The 18,807-nt window shown below is 61.7% G+C and overlaps 1 protein-coding gene across 1 annotated transcript; it reads right to left on the bottom strand.

Annotated features, from left to right (window-relative positions):
* Nucleotides 1-1,188: 1,188 nt before the first annotated feature.
* Nucleotides 1,189-4,152, bottom strand: LOC119093550 (U4/U6.U5 small nuclear ribonucleoprotein 27 kDa protein-like; the record flags this gene model as incomplete). Its single annotated transcript, XM_037216516.1, has 3 exons — nucleotides 4,126-4,152; nucleotides 1,521-1,616; nucleotides 1,189-1,236 (listed from the first exon to the last, which is right to left on the bottom strand). Coding segments are annotated over exons 1-3 (171 nt in total), but the record flags the coding sequence as incomplete, so codon positions are not given.
* Nucleotides 4,153-18,807: the final 14,655 nt, after the last annotated feature.

Below are 18,807 nucleotides of genomic sequence, written 5' to 3'. Positions count from 1 at the left end.
GGTTGTGGATGATATCGGGCCCGTAGGTGTCGGTCTCAGGTGTCCGGAGCCATGTTCGCTGCAGGTGCAGCCATTGGCCGTGTACACCTGGCTGTAGTTATGCTTGCTATCCACGCCATTACGGGATTCCCTCCGGCCATCATTCATCAGAGTCACGTCAGAGAGTCAGGGTCACGTCAGAGAGTCAGAGTCAGAGTCACGCGTTTTAGCGCAGGTCGCCGTCTTTGTTGAGCAGCAGTCATGACGGTATGCCACATGCGGCTGCAGACGCCGTGGGCGTGCAACGAATCTCAGGGTGCCCCTGACCGCCCCCTCCCCCGCCCGCAGCTATCTTGAACCAGTTCACTTCCGGAACGTTGCGTAGTCGTCTGAGTGAGCTGGTCTGCAAAATTAGTGCTAATTAGTGCAAAATTAGTGCTATCTTGACTTGTCTTAAAGAGTGTGCTACCTTTGCGGGATATTTTTCTAAAATATACTCTAGTGAAGCCTCAGCACTAGTTCCGTCTGATGATGACACCGGGTGGTGCCGTTGCAGCAGCGTGGAGACATGATAGCGATATTAATTGTAATAATTATCGGTCAGTCTGGTGCTTGCCTCCCTAATTGTTTGAGAGCCTCAAGAATGACTGGCCAGGCTGAGACAAGTGGTCTCGGTTGTGGGTGAGGCCCGGCGCGTCTCCGCCTGCAGGCGCGTACTCAGGCTCTCCCAAATGAAGGAGGAACCGGAAGAAGCGGAGCTAGAGCTGCGAATAGCTGGCGCAACTAAACTGCCGCGGGCCGCCGCAGTGTGCTGGCCGGCGCGGCGGGCTGCCGCCCGCTGTCCGCCCTCCCTCTCCGCTCACTATCCGCCCTCCCTCTCCCGCTCCTCACTATCCGCCCCCGCGCCACCCAGCTGGGCCCTGCTGGCCCACGCGGCCGGGCTGCAGCGGCGACGGCAGCGGCGGCCGCCCTCGGACGGCGGCGCTCCTCCCTCAACGGGAGCGTCTCCTCCCTCGGACGGCGGCGCCTCCCCTCGAACGGAGCGTCTCCTCCCTCGGACGGCGGCGCCTCCTCCCTCGAACGGAGCGTCTCCTCCCTCGGACGGCGGCGCCTCCTCCCTCGAACGGGAGCGTCTCCTCCTCGGACGGCGGCGCCTCCTCCCTCGAACGGGAGCGTCTCCTCCCTCGGACGGCGGCGCCCCTCCCTCGAACGGGAGCGTCTCCTCCCGGGACGGCGCGCCTCCTCCCTCGAACGGGAGCGTCTCCTCCCTCGGACGGCGGCGCCTCCTCCTCGAACGGGAGCGTCTCCTCCCTCGGACGGCGGCGCCTCCTCCCTCGAACGGGAGCGTCTCCTCCCTCGGACGGCGCGCCTCCTCCCTCGAACGGGAGCGTTCCTCCCTCGGACGGCGGCGCCTCCTCCCTCGAACGGGAGCGTCTCCTCCCTCGGACGGCGGCGCTCCTCCCTCGAACGGAGCGTCTCCTCCCTCGAACGGCGGCGCCTCCTCCCTCGAACGGGAGCGTCTCCTCCCTCGGACGGCGGGCCTCCTCCCTCGAACGGGAGCGTCTCCTCCCCTCGGACGGCGGCGCCTCCTCCCTCGAACGGGAGCGTCTCCTCCCTCGAACGGCGGCGCCTCCTCCCTCGAACGGGAGGTCCCTCCCTCGGACGGCGGCGCTCCTCCCTCGAACGGGAGCGTCTCCTCTCCTCGGACGGCGGCGCCTCTCCCTCGAACGGGAGCGTCTCCTCCCTCGGACGGCGGCGCCTCCTCCTCGAACGGGAGCGTCTCCTCCCTCGGTACGGGCGGCGCCTCCTCCCCCGAACGGGAGCGTCTCCTCCCTCGGACGGCGGCGCCTCCCTCGAACGGGAGCGTCTCCTCCCTCGGACGCGGCGCCTCCTCCCTCGAACGGGAGCGTCTCCTCCCTCGGACGGCGGCGCCTCCTCCCTCGAACGGGAGCTCTCCTCCCTCGGACGGCGGCGGCGCCTCCTCCCCCGAACGGGAGCGCGTCCTCCCTCGGACGGCGGCGCCTCCTCCCTCGAACGGGAGCGTCTCCTCCCTCGGACGGCGGCGCCCTCCCCTCGAACGGGAGCGTCTCCTCCCTCGGACGGCGGCGCCTCCTCCCTCGAACGGGAGCGTCTCCTCCCTCGGACGGCGGCGCCCTCCTCCTCGAACGGGAGCGTTCCTCCCTCGGACGGCGGCGCCTCCTCCCTCGAACGGGAGCGCTCCTCCCTCGGACGGCGGCGCCTCCTCCCTCGAACGGGAGCGTCTCCTCCCTCGGACGGGGCGCCTCCTCCCTCGAACGGGAGCGTCTCCTCCCTCGGACGGCGGCGCCTCCTCCCCCGAACGGAGCGTCTCTCCTCGGACGGGCGGCCTCCTCCCTCGAACGGGAGCGTCTCCTCCTCGGACGGCGGCGCCTCCTCCCTCGAACGGGAGCGTCTCCTCCCTCGGACGGCGGCGCCTCCTCCCTCGAACGGGAGCGTCTCCTCCCTCGGACGGCGCGCCTCCTCCCTCGAACGGGAGCGTCTCCTCCCTCGGACGGCGGCGCCTCCTCCCTCGAACGGGAGCGTCTCCTCCCTCGGACGGCGGCGCCTCTCCCCCGAACGGGAGCGCGCGTCCTCCTCAGACCGGCGGCCGCCACCTCCCTTGGACGGGAGCGCGTCCTCCCTCGGACCGGCGGCCGCCTCCTCCCTCGGACGGGCGGCCGCCTCCTCCCTCGGACGGGAGCGCTCCTCCCCCGGGCGGGAGCGCCTCCTCCCTCGGACGGGAGCGCCTCCTCCCTCGGACCGGCGACCGCCTCCTCATTCGGACAGGAGCGCCTCCTCCACCGGACCAGCGGCCGCTTCCTCCCTCGGACGGGAGCGCCTCGTCCCTCGGACCGGCGGCCGCCTCCTCCCTCGGACGGGCGGCCGCCTCCCCCGGACGGGAGCGCCTCGTCCCTCGGACCAGCGGCCGCCTCCTCCCTCGGACGGGCGGCCGCCTCCCCCGGACGGGAGCGCTTGTCCCTCGGACCGGCGGCCGCCTCCTCCCTCGGACCGGCGGCCGCTCCCCCCTCGGACGGGCGGGCCGCGCCGGCTGACCGGCTGGCCCTGAGCAGACCGGGCGGCCCGGCTGGCCGTCGCTAACCGAGCCGACCGGCACCGGCGCTCGCGCCCGACGCCACGCTTCGGCACGGCCAACAGAGGGCGTCGCGCCGCTCGCTTGCCGTTCGGAGGCTGAGCAGTGACGGCTGCCGCGCAGCACGGATGCGGAGCTGTGGTACGTGCCACTGGTGGCTTCTGGTCTGCCTCGGCCCTGACGTCGTGCCTCTGATGACGTCCGGTCTGCCTTTGACCTGACGTCGTGCCTCTGACGACGTCTGGTCTGCATTTGACCTGATGTGCCTTTGACGACGTCTGGTCTGCCTTTGACCTGATGTGCCTTTGAGGACGTCTGGTCTGCCTTTGACCTGACGTCGTGTCTTTGATGACGTCTGATGTGCCTTTGACCTGACGTCGTGCCTCTGACGACATCTGGTCTGCCTTTGACCTGACTTCGTGTCTTTGACGACGTCTGGTCTGCCTTTGACCTGACGCGCAAGGTTATTGTTCGGGGCCGTCGAGGTGACGCGCCCAGCCGCTGTAGACATCCGGCTCCGCAGACACACAGTCTCGGCGATCAGACAGCGTTATGGTATGCAAGGTCTGCAACACAAGAGCAACGCCAGACCATGGTCAGACCAGACCCGTTGTGTGCCCCGTTAGTTCAAGCCCGTAGCCAAGTCCATAGTCGGGCGTCCCGTTAGGGCGGCCAGGACTCTGGCCATCACCGCCAGCTGTGGCAGGGAGGGAGCGGAGGGGGGGGGGACTCGTGTGGTGGCCGCTCTCCACCCAGCCCGATGGAAACCTCCGATCATCCGTTCCCCTGCTGGCTGCACCTTAACGTTGCCCCGCTGTTTCACCGCCTGCAGCATTGCGTGACTGGGAGCGTGGGCTGGCTACACGTTGGCAGCACGTCAGGTACGGTCAGGGGCGTTGTTTCACAAAATGAGTTGCGGGGGAAGGTAAAGCAATGAACAATGATGAAACAGACTCCCTAAAAAGCTCACAAATTGGTTTTTTTTAACAGACGGCCCAGAGTCTACTACTTTCACCTTTCTCACTATTCGTTCCGACTTTCTTCACAAAGTTGGGGAAGCCCATGTTGTGATGGTGGTGGGGGGGGTCTCAAGCCATGATGAAGGGAGCCCTTAACTAAAGGGTAAACTACACCCTGGGTCCGTTGCAATTTCGAGGTCGGAGGACACACCGATCCATCTGTGGATGCCGCGAGATTCTCACCGCTCGAGGCCACGACCTTTCCACCGCAGCAGAGGGCAGAACGACAGAACGCTAGCGTACTGGGTGCGCGAGTTTGTCCGTTGTCTGGAAGTGAAAATGTCACCCCTGTCCAGGGGTGATAATATCGGGCGGGACGTGACGTCCGCTGGCCAGGGTATCTCGGACGTGATCGGTGCGACCCCGGCCCGCCGCGGGGCACGGGTCAACCACGGCTGGGCGCTGGCCTGGTGGATACCGACCTCGTAAATAGCGCGATAACTCTTCTCGCTAGCTATAAACTTGGAAGCTGGCCGTTTCTGGGCGCGGGGGGCATCTGATGCACCGGCATTGTCGAATGATATGTCGGTTCCCATAAACCCTGTAATCGGCCAACCATCGGAGCTCTTCCTATCATTTTAAGCCTTTCCGAATGTTTTGTTGAACATTCTTGACGATCGTCAGGCCGACGAAGCCCGCTGCCAGTGTGGCGCCTCTCCACGGCATGCGCCGGTGATGCGCCGCGGTCGGTCGGTAGCGTGTCATGTTGTGTGCTGCCAAGGACGTTTGCTGGCATCACTTCGTCACGCAAGCTCTTGCTCGGGGCGCTTGGGAGCCCCGGACATGGTCTGGTGTCGTCTGGTCTGGTCTGGTCTCGTCTCGTCTGGTGATGGTCTCGTCTGGTATGGTCTAGTCTGGTCTGGTCTGGTAATCGTCAGGTATGGTCTGGTCTAGTTTGTTCTGGTCTGGTATGGTCCGATCTTGGTCTGGTCTGGTCTGATCTGGTCTGGTCATGGTCTGGCGTTGCTCTCGTGTTGCAGATCTTGCACACCATTGCACATCGCAGAGCTTTACGGCTTGTGATGCGCCACGAGCATGCAAACAGGCAAAACGCTCCGCATTTGGTAATTTCGCCGGTGTTTCGCCGGCTGCTCCATTATGCAGAAGTTTGGCCGCTCCCGTGTTAAAACCACGCCGCTGAAAACGGAGTGTTCGCCGCTCTAGCGGTCTTGATTTGGGAAGACATTTCCATTTGCATCGGCGAGCGGCGCTGCAAAAGTGGCATCGCTTTGAATGCCGCGCTGTAGCTACTGCCGCCATCCGATTTCAGCTGGAATAGCTGGAGTCTGAGCGGCGCGTTAGGGCAGCCCGTTGTTCGCCTGTCCCGCTCCTGAAGCGGCCGGGCGCGCGTGGGCGCTTCATTAGGCGCGGCTGCCGACTGGGATGTGACGGTGCCGGAGGGACGCAGCCGGCGGCCGTTCCCTGGTCGGGCAGGCTCGGAGCTCGCTCCGGCGCATCAGGTGGCTCGCAAGTAGTCTGGACCTGGAGTTCGGAGCTGAGAGGTCCTTCCAGCGCACTACCCAGCTCGCGAGCGAGCCGTCTGGACTGGGAGTTCAGAGCTCAGAGGTCTCTCCGGCACACCGCTCAGCTCGCACCGGGCCGTGTTCCGCCCGAGCTCAGAGCTCACAGCTCACAGCTCACAGCTCACAGCTCAGAGCTCACAGCTCACAGCTCACAGCTCACAGCTCAGGGCTCACTCTGGCTCACCTCTCACCACGTGCCGGCGTGGGCTGCGGGCTCCGAATGGCCGTTGGAAGCAACCGAATTCTGCCTCTCACCCAACTGGACGGCCGTGAGCGGTGACAGCAGCGCGTCTGTGACAGGCGGTCATACCGGGCGGTCACGACAGGCTGACAGCGACGACAGGACGCCTATTGGACACACGCCTGACGGAACGCCTGTGTGACGCACGCATGAAGCTATGCATGGTTACCTCTCTGACAGACAGGAGACACGGCTGCCCCTGGCGGCGAGCGTACCGGTTCAGCCCGGCGGCTCCTCCACGACCGGCGCCTGGCGACAATCGCGGACTGACTCGGCAGTGGCGCGCCCCGAACCGAGGCCTGCGCACCATTTGTTCGCGTCTACTCGGCTCTCTCAAACTATGCCGTCGTGCCGAACGTGCGGCCACCTTCCGACGCTTCCGCGTGTGGGGAAGAGCGAGCCGGGAGGTGTTGACGATTTAGTCGGAGATCCACGTCTTTCCTGCGGATTTCCCCTGTGTTTCGCTGCATGCAAAGTGGCCCAGGCGGTGCCATTTCTCTCGATAAATCAGTGATCGGCGCCACGGCTGAGGGCGGCGGCCATTCGGACCGAATCCGCCGGCTTCCGGCTAATGCCGATATTCTGTTTGTGTGCCTCCGTGGAAGATGTTGATGAGGGGGGGGGGGGGGGGGGGGGGGGGGGGGGAGATAAAGGAGTTCTGACGACATTTGGAAGTCGACGCGAAGGATCGGCTACCCTGGGACATTCAGCTCGTGTGATCGGAGAAGGGGACTTTGGGCACATATGACGTCACCAGCTGTGTTCGAGGCCGATTGGTGGCTATGCAATCACGACATCGTCATCCGTCCTGTTTTCGCCTCGGTATTCAGGTGCGGCCTGCTGTGAGCGCTCTGAGCGTCAGAACACCTCCTCTCTGTGCTCTGCGGTCCCTCCGTGGGTCGGTATGGCTCTGTGACCTCTGTGACGTCCTGATAGGTGTGAATGGTTCACTGCTCTGTGCGAATTCTGCGTCTCTGTCTGGTTCAGAATGACTCGCTTCCCACTGTCAGCCGCCTGTGCATCACACCAATTCTCCGCCTTCTAAATCCGGCTGAACCGCTGCCTGCGAAGCGGAGCTGTGGAACGACGCAAACGCTCCCCAGTATCACGGCTTGGGTTGGACACCCTGCGCCTAACGGTGCCTTCTATGGCTTTGCCAAGTACATTTGACCGGCACTTTGGGGCGATGGCGGCCGTAAAACACTGCCGTACCATGATCGCACCGTTAAATTTCGTGCAGGGTTCCGTTCTACAGTGGCCAAGCCACGACGCGACGGCGGGTGCGGGCGGCCACTAAACGCTGCCGTGTCACGGCGTCGCCTCGCGAGCCGCTGCGCCACTCTTGTCGCAGCCCGTCTGGCGCGCCGCCGTTGACGCGGGCGTCGTGGACGCGGGCGTCGACGGCGAGCGACGGATGAAATGGCAACGGTTTTCGCAAACGACCCCGGGAAAGGGGTCATTTCGCCTGAAGACGGCTAAAGTGGCTAGCGTGACCGCTGACCAAGCTTAGAAACCCTATTAGTTGCCGCGTTACGAAGCGAATCGCGAAATGAACACAGAATAAAATGAAACGGCTGGACGTGGGAAAATGGCCGTCAGTGTGCCGGCAAAATGCGGCTCAGCACGTCAGAAGGCCGGCTGGCGCTCCCACTGCGCCGTCACCATGCCGCGAACGGGCCGGCAGACTCGTGACGTCGCAGCCGGCTTGGGACACTGCCAGTCGGCCGGCCTGAGGCTGCTAATGGACCAGGCTGTTTGGTGTCACAAGACCGGGAGCTCGGCCATTACCCGATTACGCCGCTGTGGCGCGGGTAGGCACGCCTCCGCTGGGACGCCCCTGGTGACCATGCATACCCATGCCCCCCCCCCCCTGCCCTCATAGGCAACCAGACCCGCGTGTCACTGTAACTGTGAGACTGTGACTGTTCCGCCTTCACCGTGGAAAGCTCCATTCATGACCGAAACGGATTCCTAGTGTGAGGATCGACGTATATCGTTGTTGGAGAACTATGCCGCCGCACGGACTCACCACAGGGTCGCCGAGCCGTGACTGTAGCGCGTTACGCCGAGCCGCTGCGACGGCGGCAGGTGCAGCAGCCCTCGTTGAAGGGCGGCAGCGAGGCTGGAGCAGATGGGTGCCGGCTGGCCGCCTCCAGAAGCGTGCATCACTCACTCCCACGAGGCGAAGCGTGGAGAGAAATAAAGAAATGCAGGCCGCTGTCGCTGGCTCGTTGCAGCCGCTGACAGCCGCTTTTGCACTGTCGCCGTCCCTGCAGCGCAGCGCGGGCTTGGCCGGCTCTGGGCTGCGAGGGTGGGCGGTGGTCCTGAACGAGACGGGGGTGCGCGTGCTCGGCTCACACGGGGAGCGGCTGGCCCTGTCGGACTGACCCGTCGGGCTGGGTCACCAGCCCGTCGCCGTGGTCTGTCAGTGGAGGGACTGACGACAGCGCTTGTCGCTTTCCGTTTTTCAGAATAAAGAACGCGTGCCCGACAGACGGCAGCGTGTGTGTGCGGTGTGTGGCGCTCGTCAAAACAGCTGTCGAGTTACAGCAGCGTCAGGCCTAGGTGCGTGAAGCCTAGCTTTTGTGGCATACGACTAAATTAGTAAAATTGAGAGAAACCATTATGTATTAGATAGGTGACCCATGACGCGTTCCGAGGATGTCCTGCGGTGGGCTGGAGGCGAGGTCTGAGAAACCGAAGTCGGGCGCCGCATTGAACGTCCACCTCCTCCCTCTCCCCCCCCCCCCCCGTTGTCTTCAGGGACTGGACCATCAGTCGGCTGGCAGAGGTCGGGGCCCTGATCAATGTCCTCCTGTTGTCCTCAGGGACCGGATCATCAGCCGCCAGCTGGCCGAGGACGAACACCTCATCAAGTCTGAGCCCTTCACCAGCGAGGGAGAGGATGACATCGACGACGACGAGGACGAGGACGACGAGATCGACCTGGACGAGGATGAGGACGAGGACGAGGATGAGTACGAGTACGACGAGGATGAAGACGAGTATGACGACGAAAAGGATGAGGATGATGACGAGGATGCCGACGTGGCGAGGGAGGTGCAGAAAGTGAAGTAAGTTGGCATGTTTGGAATCGTCCATAAGATGTATGTCCCTCGCCCGGTTTTTGCGCCGCACAATGCTCGCGGAAACTGTTATTGTCATGCACAGAGAAGTGCGGCGAAACCTGACCACGAGTCCGTTGGGGGTCTGCCAGTTCCAGTTCCAGTTCCGCCAGATCCGTTTTGGGACGCTGTTAACGGGTGTCCAAAGCGAGCGTCGTTCGTGTGTCCAGATCCCAAGGCTGGATCTCAGATCCTTCATGATTTTGCCGTGGCCAGATCCCAGCCATAGGTCCGGGACCCCTGCGACAACCCCAGGACCCGTCCGCACCGCAGCTCTGGCCCGTAGCGCACGGTCGCATCTCCTCCCAGTCAGAGAACCGGACTGCTTTCGCGTGGCGTGGCGCTGCCCGGGCCCTGGACTGTGACGGTACGGTCGGCTGCTGTGTGGAGCACGTCTCTTCACGCGTCGGGCTGGCGTGTCGCGGCGCCGGCCGCCGTCCGTCTGGAGTGGCGATGCCGCACCGCGGACCGAGCGACGGCGTGGTGCTGTCCGCCGGCCGCCGCCCGCCTGGAGTGGCGATGCCGCACCGCGGACCGGGCGGCGGCGTGATGCTGTCCGCCGGCCGCCGCCCGCTGGAGTGGCGATGCCGCACCGCGGGATCGAGCGGCGACGTGGTGCTGTCCGCCGGCCGCCGCCCGTCTGCGGCGCCCGGGCGGCCCCGGCCCCTGAGACGAGCCCTCGGCGCCGGCTGGCGCCCCCGCCGCAGGCTGGACGGCACGGCGGCGTCACGCCAGCTCGGTGCTGGGTCACCGCCCGTTATGAGGCGTTAGGGCGCGATGACCTGGAGCGGAGTAGTGGCGAGTGTCGTGACACAGCCGGGCTCGCTGCGTCGTTACGCCGAGTTTTGATCCCGAGAAGAGTGTGGCTGCCTTTTTATGATCCCTGCTGGAAAGCCGGGTTAAAGTATCAATCACGACTCCACGGCGACAGGGACACCTGGCCGAACATTGTCCAATTGATGCGCTTTATGCTCAAAAGAGCGAGCATCGTTTCAAATGTACCATGTAGCCGGAGGCAGGACGTCAAGCTTTGTATCGCCCCAATAAATTTCTTTAAAGCAGCCTAATGATAACAGTTTGCTGTTGAAAGACACTCATTCCGACACATTCGCCACACTCGCTTTTCTTAAGTGTCCTCCATCGGCGTACGGGGTGATGGGGTTATTGAGGGCCGCGTACATCTGATGCAAATGGAGAGGCCTCAAATCCAATGATATCGAGTGGTGTTGGTCATATCACGCCGAATCCAGGGCTAAAAAAGCTTAAAGGGAATTTACACAAGCCTATTGTATACGTGGCTTTTGGTTTACCAGACTCCTACAAATACTCAACATCCGTACCGAGGCGCCGTCACTTCATTTCTTGCTGATAATGAACGTCTTCAACCAGTCGGGCGTTTAGAGAGAAGCCCTCTCCACCAACGGTTCCCACGGCCTGGAGGGACGATCTCCGTCAGCGGGCCTCGCTGGGGCTGTTCGGAGGATCATCCATCACGGGTCTCGCCGCCTGGGCGGAAGGATCTCCATCACAGTCTCGGCCGCCTGGGCGGAGAGAGCTCCAAGCCCGAAAAAAAAAAAAAATCTCGCCGCCGGGCGGAGGATCTCCTTCCCGGTATCGCCCGCCTGGGGCGGGAGAATCTCTCAATCAACAGTCCTCGCCGCCTGGCGGAAGGATCTCCTCAGAACAGTCTCGCCGCCTGGGCGGAGAATCTCCATCACAGTCTCGCCGCCTGGGCGGAGAATCTTCCATCACAGTCTCGCCGCCTGGGCGGAGGAATCTCCATCACAGTCCGCCGCCTGGGCGGAGAATCTCCATCACAGTCTCGCCGCCTGGGCGGAGAGTCTCCATCACAGTCTCGCCGCCCTGGGCGGGAGAATCTCCATCACAGTCTCGCCGCCTGGGCGGAGAATCTCCTCATCACAGTCTCGCCGCCTGGGCTGAGGATCTCCATCACAGTCTCGCCGCCTGGGCGGAGATCTCCATCACAGTCTCGCCGCCTGGGCGGAGAATCTCCATCACAGTCTCGCCGCCTGGGCCGCTGGCGTCCCATGAGACGCGCCTTTGTTCCCCGCGACGCCCCGTGACCCGGCCGGCCGCCGCTGGCGTCCCATGAGACGCGCCTTTGTTCCCCGCGACGCCCCCGTGACCCGGCCGGCCGCCGCTGGCGCGTATCAGCCCCGGGATCCCCGCCGCCACTTAGGGCTAGCAAATTTACATTGCGGCCCTCGCCCTTGTCTGCAAGCTGCAGCAATCTCGGGTGGACCGCGTCAAATATGGCGTTGTCTGTCCCCAGGCTGTCTCGGTCGTGTCCGGTCGGGAAGACACGGTCTGTTCCGCTGTCCCCAGAGCTGTCTCGGCCGTGTCCGGTCGGGAAGACACGGTCTGTTCCGCTGTCCCCAGAGCTGTCTCGGCCGGGTCCGGTCGGGAAGACACGGTCTGTGCCGCTGTCCCCAGAGCTGTCTCGGCCGTGTCCGGTCGGCAAGACACGGTCTGTTCCGCTGTCCCCAGGGCTGTCTCGGCCGTGTCTGGTCGGGAAGACACGGCTTGTTCCGCAGGCCTGGTGTGTCCGGAACAGCCGGGTGTCTCAAAATGCTTCCAAACATCAGTGGGTGGCCAGGTCCTCGGCATCATCTGAAGTGCAGGTTCTAAGACGAATTGTCCGTTAAATACTTAAGTGCCACATTGAAAAGTGACCCGCTTGCCACCTTGGGCGCGTTGCTGTGTGATAGTATACCCCGCTGTCTCAACAGCGTCCTGAGACTCCATTGCCGTGCTGCGAGCGGCCTGCACCATTCCGTTGCAGAGGCCTTGCTCGCCACCTATTATTCCCTCCCAAGTGGTGTGGAGAGTACTCCCCGCTGTTGGATCCTACCCTGGTCTGTGCTCCGTGCCGCACAGAGAGCCAGCAGAGACGCGATGGCTGAATGGTCTGAGCCTTCCGGTCCCGCCCTTGGGGCCTGTAGTCGAATCTCGGTTGCGCTAGGACCCTTCGGTGCTAATATGACGTGGTAGCCGCCGGTGCTCATGGGGGTTCGCAGTGGCGCGTGTCACTTTCGCTGAGAACGGATACTGCAGGAAGCACCGTTAATCCCGCCCGCTCAGCGTTCTGCCCTCGTCCCTATGGGCGTCGTGTAGTCACCTTCTCCTGTGTGCCAGGGAATGTCATCGGAAGTGTCACTTCACCCAACTGTCACAGTGTTATCACCATGCCCTATGTTCCAGGTAGTGCCCGGAGTGCCCCTTCACCCATTCGTTGCCGTGTGATCACCGTGCCCCCGTGTGCAGAGGCGCCGGAGTGCCCCTTCACCCACTCGTGGTGCTGCCACCATGCCCCGTGTTGCAAAGGGTGGTCGGGAGTGCCAAGAGTGCCCCTTCACTCACACTCGCTGCCGTCCCGTCACCGTGCGCCCGTGTTGCAGAGAGTGCCGAGAGTGCCCCTTACACGCACCCGACCGTGTCGACCTACATCTGCGGCACCGACAACCGCACGTACAGCTCGCTGTGTCGGATGGAGCAGCACACCTGCATCCACGACTCCCTCTTCACCACCGACTGCAAGGGCTTCTGCCGTGCCGCGGTAGGTGCAGTCAACACCGCGTGTTTCTTCTTTCTCCTGTCGACTGCGAGGGCCTCTGTCTGTGCCGCGGTAGGTGCAGTCAACACCGCGTGTTTTCTCCCTGTCGACTGCGGAGGGGCTTCTGTCTGTGCCGCGGTAGGTGCAGTCAACACCGCGTGTTTCCCCCTGTCGACTGCGAGGGGCTTCTGTCTGTGCCGCGGTAGGTGCAGCCAACACGGAGCGTGTTCTTTCCCTGCCTCACTGTGTACAGTCATGTCGTGCACCTTGCAGTTATTACGGTATGAAAATAAAGATATGAATGGCGTGAATGGAAGGACGTAAATGGCCCGGAATGTGTATTGGAACCAAGGAATATTTTTGTGTTGAAATCAAATATTCTGTGTTGTGGAGTAAAACGGACATGTGTAATATCTTGGTGTTAGCTTTAAAGGCTAGTGCATCGCCATATGCTCTCAAAGCTTAGGCAGTACGCTTCGTTAACACGTTTTAATCCTCCTGCCTTTATCGTATGTGCCCAGCAGTTGGTAACTCGGCCAAGTTCGAATCACTGCGAGCGTTGATTTTCAATTTTTCGGCACGCGTCATTAACCCCGTTTTGCGTTTTTCCCCGACAGCTTTGTCATTACTAATTGCGTCGTTTAAGCTTTTCCGTTCGACGGTATTGACACGGGGTGTTAACCTTGTCATTAAAGAGTCATTAATCGACCGCGAAGCCCCGTTAATTCCTTTCTCTTCGCGTTGGCCTTGATGGCGGATATGGTGCACTGGCTTATCGCCGGCGCCGGAATCACTCTAAAGACCCGTCTTCCGTTAACGCGCTGCCGAAGCGAGCGGTGATAAAACACGCCGTGTCCGCGCCCAACCGTGCCACCGGCCCATGACTCCATGAGCCAGGTTTCCTTACGTGTTCATGTTCTCCGACGGCCTTGGCAGTGGCTAGCGTGGTTTACTTGGCGCGATTCCGTATCTGGGTGTCGGGCAGGACCGCCCGCCGGTGTGGGCTGGGTGTTGGGTCTCGTGGACGCTTTCGGCACAGATGTCGAGCGTACTTTCTCGCCTCACGTGATCAATACCCGACTTCCGCCTGTAATCCCCCATGTTTGGGTGCATCTGAGAGTCGGGCCGTATGTCGGTCTGGGTTTCTATCTGAGTGGCCACCTGGAGTGCCCGTCCGTCCGTCTGGGTGTCTGTCTGGGCGTTCTGGCCGTCTGCCAATGCCCGTCTGGGCGTCCGTCTGTGTGCCGGTGCCCGTTCGGGTGTCAGTCAAAGCTTCGTTGGGGTGCCCAAGTTCCCATCTGGGTGACCACCAGAGCTTTATTTGGGTGCCCCAAGTGGCCGTCTGAGTGACCGCCAGAGCGTTATTTGGGTGCCCCAACTGGCCGTCCGAGTAACCGCCAGAGCGTTATTTGGGTGCCGAGTGGCCGTCTGGGTGTCCTGAGTGTCCGTCTGAGCAGCGGTATGAGTGCCGGCCTGAATGTCCGCCTGCGCCGGCAGTGCCCGGCTCCTACTGGCGTCGGAAGCAGAAGCAGCGGGACCGACTGGCGCGGCCCGAGTCCAGCAGCCACCAGAAGAAGCTGGCCAAGACCCGGCTGAAGAAGAAGGTGAGACACAGCCGCTCCAGCACTGTTTGGACGACGAACGCATGTGTGGTGGGAGGGAGAACCCGTAGTCGCTGGCTGGGCGCGTCGTCGTAAAACGTCCACTGTAACTAGGATTTTGTGTTAGTCACCAGATTCCCCAGTGAAACGGGCTGTTTTGAAACGCACAGAGAATGTGCGGAGGGGCTTGTGCGTGGTTTCCCCGCCTCCGAAAGGCTTGTCCCCGAGAGGTGTGCTCGACCCGTGCTGCGTGGAGCGCGTTCTCCGCTGGAACGCCAGTCAGGCTTCATCCTGGCCCTGCTTGCTGTTACCCACCGCGCTTCCGCCAGTGCGGCGAGCGGGCGGCGCACAGGACCGAGCCGGGTAAGGCGGGTGCTTGGGACCCGGTGCGGCGGGCTCTGTCAAGGCCGACACTCGCCGCTCCTGGGATTGCTGCGTCCGCTCGCTTCTGACAATCCCCGTGTTGTGACGGCGTGCGGTGATGCGGAGCATTTTGCTCCGGGGGAAATCGGTAAGTCGCCCGACAATAGCCAGTCACGAAGGCTGCGCTGGTCGAAAGCGGCTGAAGGGAAGCCTCTGAAGTGGGTAGCTGCACGCGGCCTACTGCTGGACCTTCTTCAGCTCGGTGTCCCGCTCCGTGGCCTCTGGACCTGACCGCGAGTGTTCCTGCTGACCCGTCGTCGACAAGCGGCCTCTCGGGGCGGCGTGGGGGCCGTCTCGCAGGCATCCCCACGCCTCAGGCACGGGCCCGGCCTCTCGACAATGGAAGCCCCGCGTCGCCTTCAGCCATTTGCGTGGCTGATGATGCTGCATTCCGGCGCTGATTCCCGTCCGGCTGATGAGAGTGATCGCACCGTCTCCCGCACCCCGGCCGGGCTCAGTAGGGGGTCCTCGCCGAGTCCGGGGCGCCGCTGTCGCAGGGACGCTCTGCACACGGCTCCCAGAAGGGCCACAGGGTATTGCTGACTTAGCTTATTTTACCGGTTGGCGTTACGTAATTTGACATCGCGTGCTACGGTGTCTGTTCGCATTCGTTTGTGGATGGCGGAGCTCGTGTGCGGGCATTACGGCTGCCGTGGATCTTATATCGCGTGGCAGCTGGTGTTATCATAGTTATTATATTAACAGCAGCGCGCGCCGTGCTGGAGTCGCCTCGGCGTAACCAGTGGTGCCACATCGCTTCCTGTTGTTGGCTGATTTCGGGACAACTAACTTTGAGCTATGACATTGCGTTATGGATGTATGAGCGATCATTTACGGTGAAAGGTATCCACAACGTCAATGGTTTTTGCATCTTCCTGTCGTTTTCGGGTTATTAAAAAAGGCGGCGTTTGTAATGTGTGCCGTACAGAAATTATCGCAGCGCACGAATAGATCGAACAGGTCGCGGAAATCATGGTGTCAGGTGCCCAGTTCAGCGTTAATTCGTGCTCAATTCAAGGTTCAGACAGCACCGTTGACATCGCCCCCCTTTCCCCATCCTCCCATTTTCTCCCCTCCTCTCCTCGGTCGTACCGGCCCGTGCTCCAGCCGCCCTGCCATCCTCCCATTTTCTCCGCTCCTCTCCTCGGTCGTACCGGCCCGTGCTCTAGCCGCCCTGGCATCCTCCCATTTTCTGCGCTCCTCTCCTCGGTCGTACCGGCCCGTGCTCTAGCCGCCCTGGCGTCCTCCCATTTTCTGCGCTCCTCTCCTCGGTCGTACCGGCCCGTGCTCTAGCCGCCCTGGCATACTCCCATTTTCTGCGCTCCTCTCCTCGGTCGTACCGGCCCGTGCTCTAGCCGCCCTGGCATCCTCCCATTTTCTGCGCTCCTCTCCTCGGTCGTACCGGCCCGTGCTCTAGCCGCCCTGGCATCCTCCCATTTTCTGCGCTCCTCTCTCGGTCGTACCGGCCCGTGCTCTAGCCGCCCTGGCGTCCTCCCATTTTCTGCGCTCCTCTCCTCGGTCGTACCGGCCCGTGCTCCAGCCGCCCTGCCATCCTCCCATTTTCTCCGCTCCTCTCCTCGGGCGCACCGGCCCGCGGTCTAGCCGCCCTGCCGCGGCACTGCGCGCGGATTGGCCGGCTGCCGAGGCGGCAGAAGCCGAATAGTCCGCAGTGGACGTTTCCTGTGCTGTTTCCCTCATGCATCTTGTATGAGCTCAGCTTTAGTGAGGCAATCACTTGTCGATGCGCCCCTCGGTGCCAGGTGCTCAAGGGTGGAAGTGTCCGCCGCGCAGGGCAGGTGGTGGTGGTCGGCGCAGCTGTGGCGCCCTCGTGTGAAGTGTGGCGCTTAGATGGCACCCAGGTGCCTCAAGGCGTCCAGCATGGACACAGCAGTCGCCAGTGACGGCGCTGACACAGCAGTCGCCAGTGACGTCGCTGACACAGCAGTGACACGGCAGTCGCCAGTGACGTCGCTGACACAGCAGTGACACGGCAGTCGCCAGTGACAGCGCTGACACAGCAGTCGCCAGTGGCGGCGTTGACATAACAATCGCCAGTAACGTCCCTGGAGCAGCAATGACACAGCAGTCGTCGGTGACAGCGCTGACACAGCAGTGACACGCGTCCCCGGTCCTCTTCACTTCCGATATCTTCTTCAAACGCGCCGAAAGCCGCGTGCGCCGCGCATTCGCTAATGAGTCATAATCGCTGGGTGAGGTGGTGCCATCTGTATGTTAGGTTCGCGTGCTCTATTTCTTGTTGCTTTTTGTCATTTTTGTCGCGTGATTTGAGCACTCACTCAGTAGATTAGGTGCCAGCCTCTGGATGAACCAAGCTCCACTCTGTGTTTCCAGTACGATAAGTACAAGCAGGACCAGAAGAGCTACAACAACGTCAAGTACTATCCCAAGAACACTGGCAAAAGCTACAAGCACCAAACTATTGAGTGAATAGCTCTCTTTTTGCTCAGCCCCACCGTTGTTGGCACGCCTACTGCTCGAATGTGCGTATTTAAAGACGACGTGCAGTAACAACGCACGAGGTAAGCAAGCCAAACATACCCTTTGACCGGGTCACTTCATGTGAGCTCTTTTAACGAAAGAACGAAGGCCTTTTTTCACGTGAAATGCTCGACGTTTTGTAATATCTTGTCAAATCCCATTCAAGGTCTGCGGCCCAGTGTTCATATGTTAGCTTATTCCTTCTATTGCCTGATAGAAACAAGGTGACGCAGAGGATCGTCTAGGCTGAAAAGAATGGCTTAGAAATCGTTAAAACCAGATAACGGGTAGAAATTGACGTCGTGCAGTTGCAAGAACCGTTCTCGGGCCTCACCGCTGTCTCCACAAAAGTGGTCTTCCTGTCAGCAGGGGCAGCCCTCGCAGACTGCTTTTTTGTCTTTGGTAGTTTCGCCTCAGGCGACTTGTATTAGTGTGGCGCTCAATACTGCCGTCTGGATGGGGAGCCAATCGTGTCAGGCACATTGTGGTACTAGTTTCGCAGCCTTTATTGGTGCCCGTAAAGAACAAGCTGTCTCGTTGTTTGCTCGCTCCGTCGATGGCCCATTCCCCGTCGTTGAGTTTTGTATCCAGCTGTGTTGGCTTTCTCGCAGCAGCCCTGGCTTGCGGCGTGTCGTAATGTTTTCGGTGAAGCTCACACTCTGTATGACCTGCACGGATGCTGTGGCTTTGCTTGATTAATGCCGCGGTGTCTTCGTAAAAGCCAAATGCTGCTCGCCAGTCGACGATTTTGAGGAAAGCTGGGAAATGTGGGATTTAAAAACGAAGCGGATCGCTTGTTACAGGCGCAGAGTGCTCAAAGGAGGACTGGACTCGATGGGCTCCCGTCTGGTAGACTGGTTTGTCGTTCTCAAGGCCACCAGTGGCGGCGCAAAGCCCAAGAGGAAGCATCACAAGTACTATAGCAGTGAGTAGCACATTCCGTCTTTGCGTTCTTCTTTCGGCTATTAGTTTGATAGAGTCGGCACGATCGGAAGGGTGGTGATGTTCATGATACCGATTGTGTGAAGGAGGGCGGTATTCATGACGTCGATTTGTACGACTGATGATGCCAACGCCGCATCATCAATCAGACGTACAGACAGGCAGACGGATGGGACGATGATTGATGCTGATGATGGACCTACATGTCGTTGGCGCGCGAAGTCTTGCTGAGGTGATGTCGCGAAGTGTCCCCGCAACGCCCAGCTTGTTGCGCCGACACCGAACTCGCTGAGTCATGTGAAGACTCTTGCGACTCCGTTGTTGCCGGAGGCAAGGGATAGGACCTCCTGCCTCCCACGTGGCCACGTGGTCGTGGCCACGTGCCACTGCAGGGTGTTCACGTCCACGCAGCGCGGCGCTCGTGTTGACGGGCGCCGTTGTCCTGTCCGCCGCCACCGTCAGCCCGCGGTTCTGCCTCCAGCTCACTTCCCGTCCGACTGCAAGAAGATGGCCCAGTGGATGTTCCTGCACCTGGACACGGACGCCGACACGCAGCTGACGCAGCGCGAGCTGTTCGCGGTCGAGCCGACCAGCACGAGCGCTGCCTGAAGCCCTTCCTCGACCGCTGCGACCTCAACGTGTGAGTGAGGCGGCGAGCCGACCGGATCGCAGGACCGACATACCGGACGTCACCGGACAGAGCCGGACCGGACCGCCTCGCATCCTTCTCCTGTTGGGAGTTCGCCGTTCGCGGAGGTGTCGGTTCGGTATC

Source organism: Pollicipes pollicipes, unplaced genomic scaffold (genome assembly GCF_011947565.3).
Source record: "Pollicipes pollicipes isolate AB1234 unplaced genomic scaffold, Ppol_2.1 Scaffold_1600;HRSCAF=1878_pilon_pilon_pilon, whole genome shotgun sequence".
NCBI lineage: Eukaryota > Metazoa > Arthropoda > Thecostraca > Pollicipedomorpha > Pollicipedidae > Pollicipes > Pollicipes pollicipes.
The sequence above is the reverse complement of the archived record's forward strand: the minus strand, read 5'-3'. Positions and strand labels throughout refer to the sequence as shown.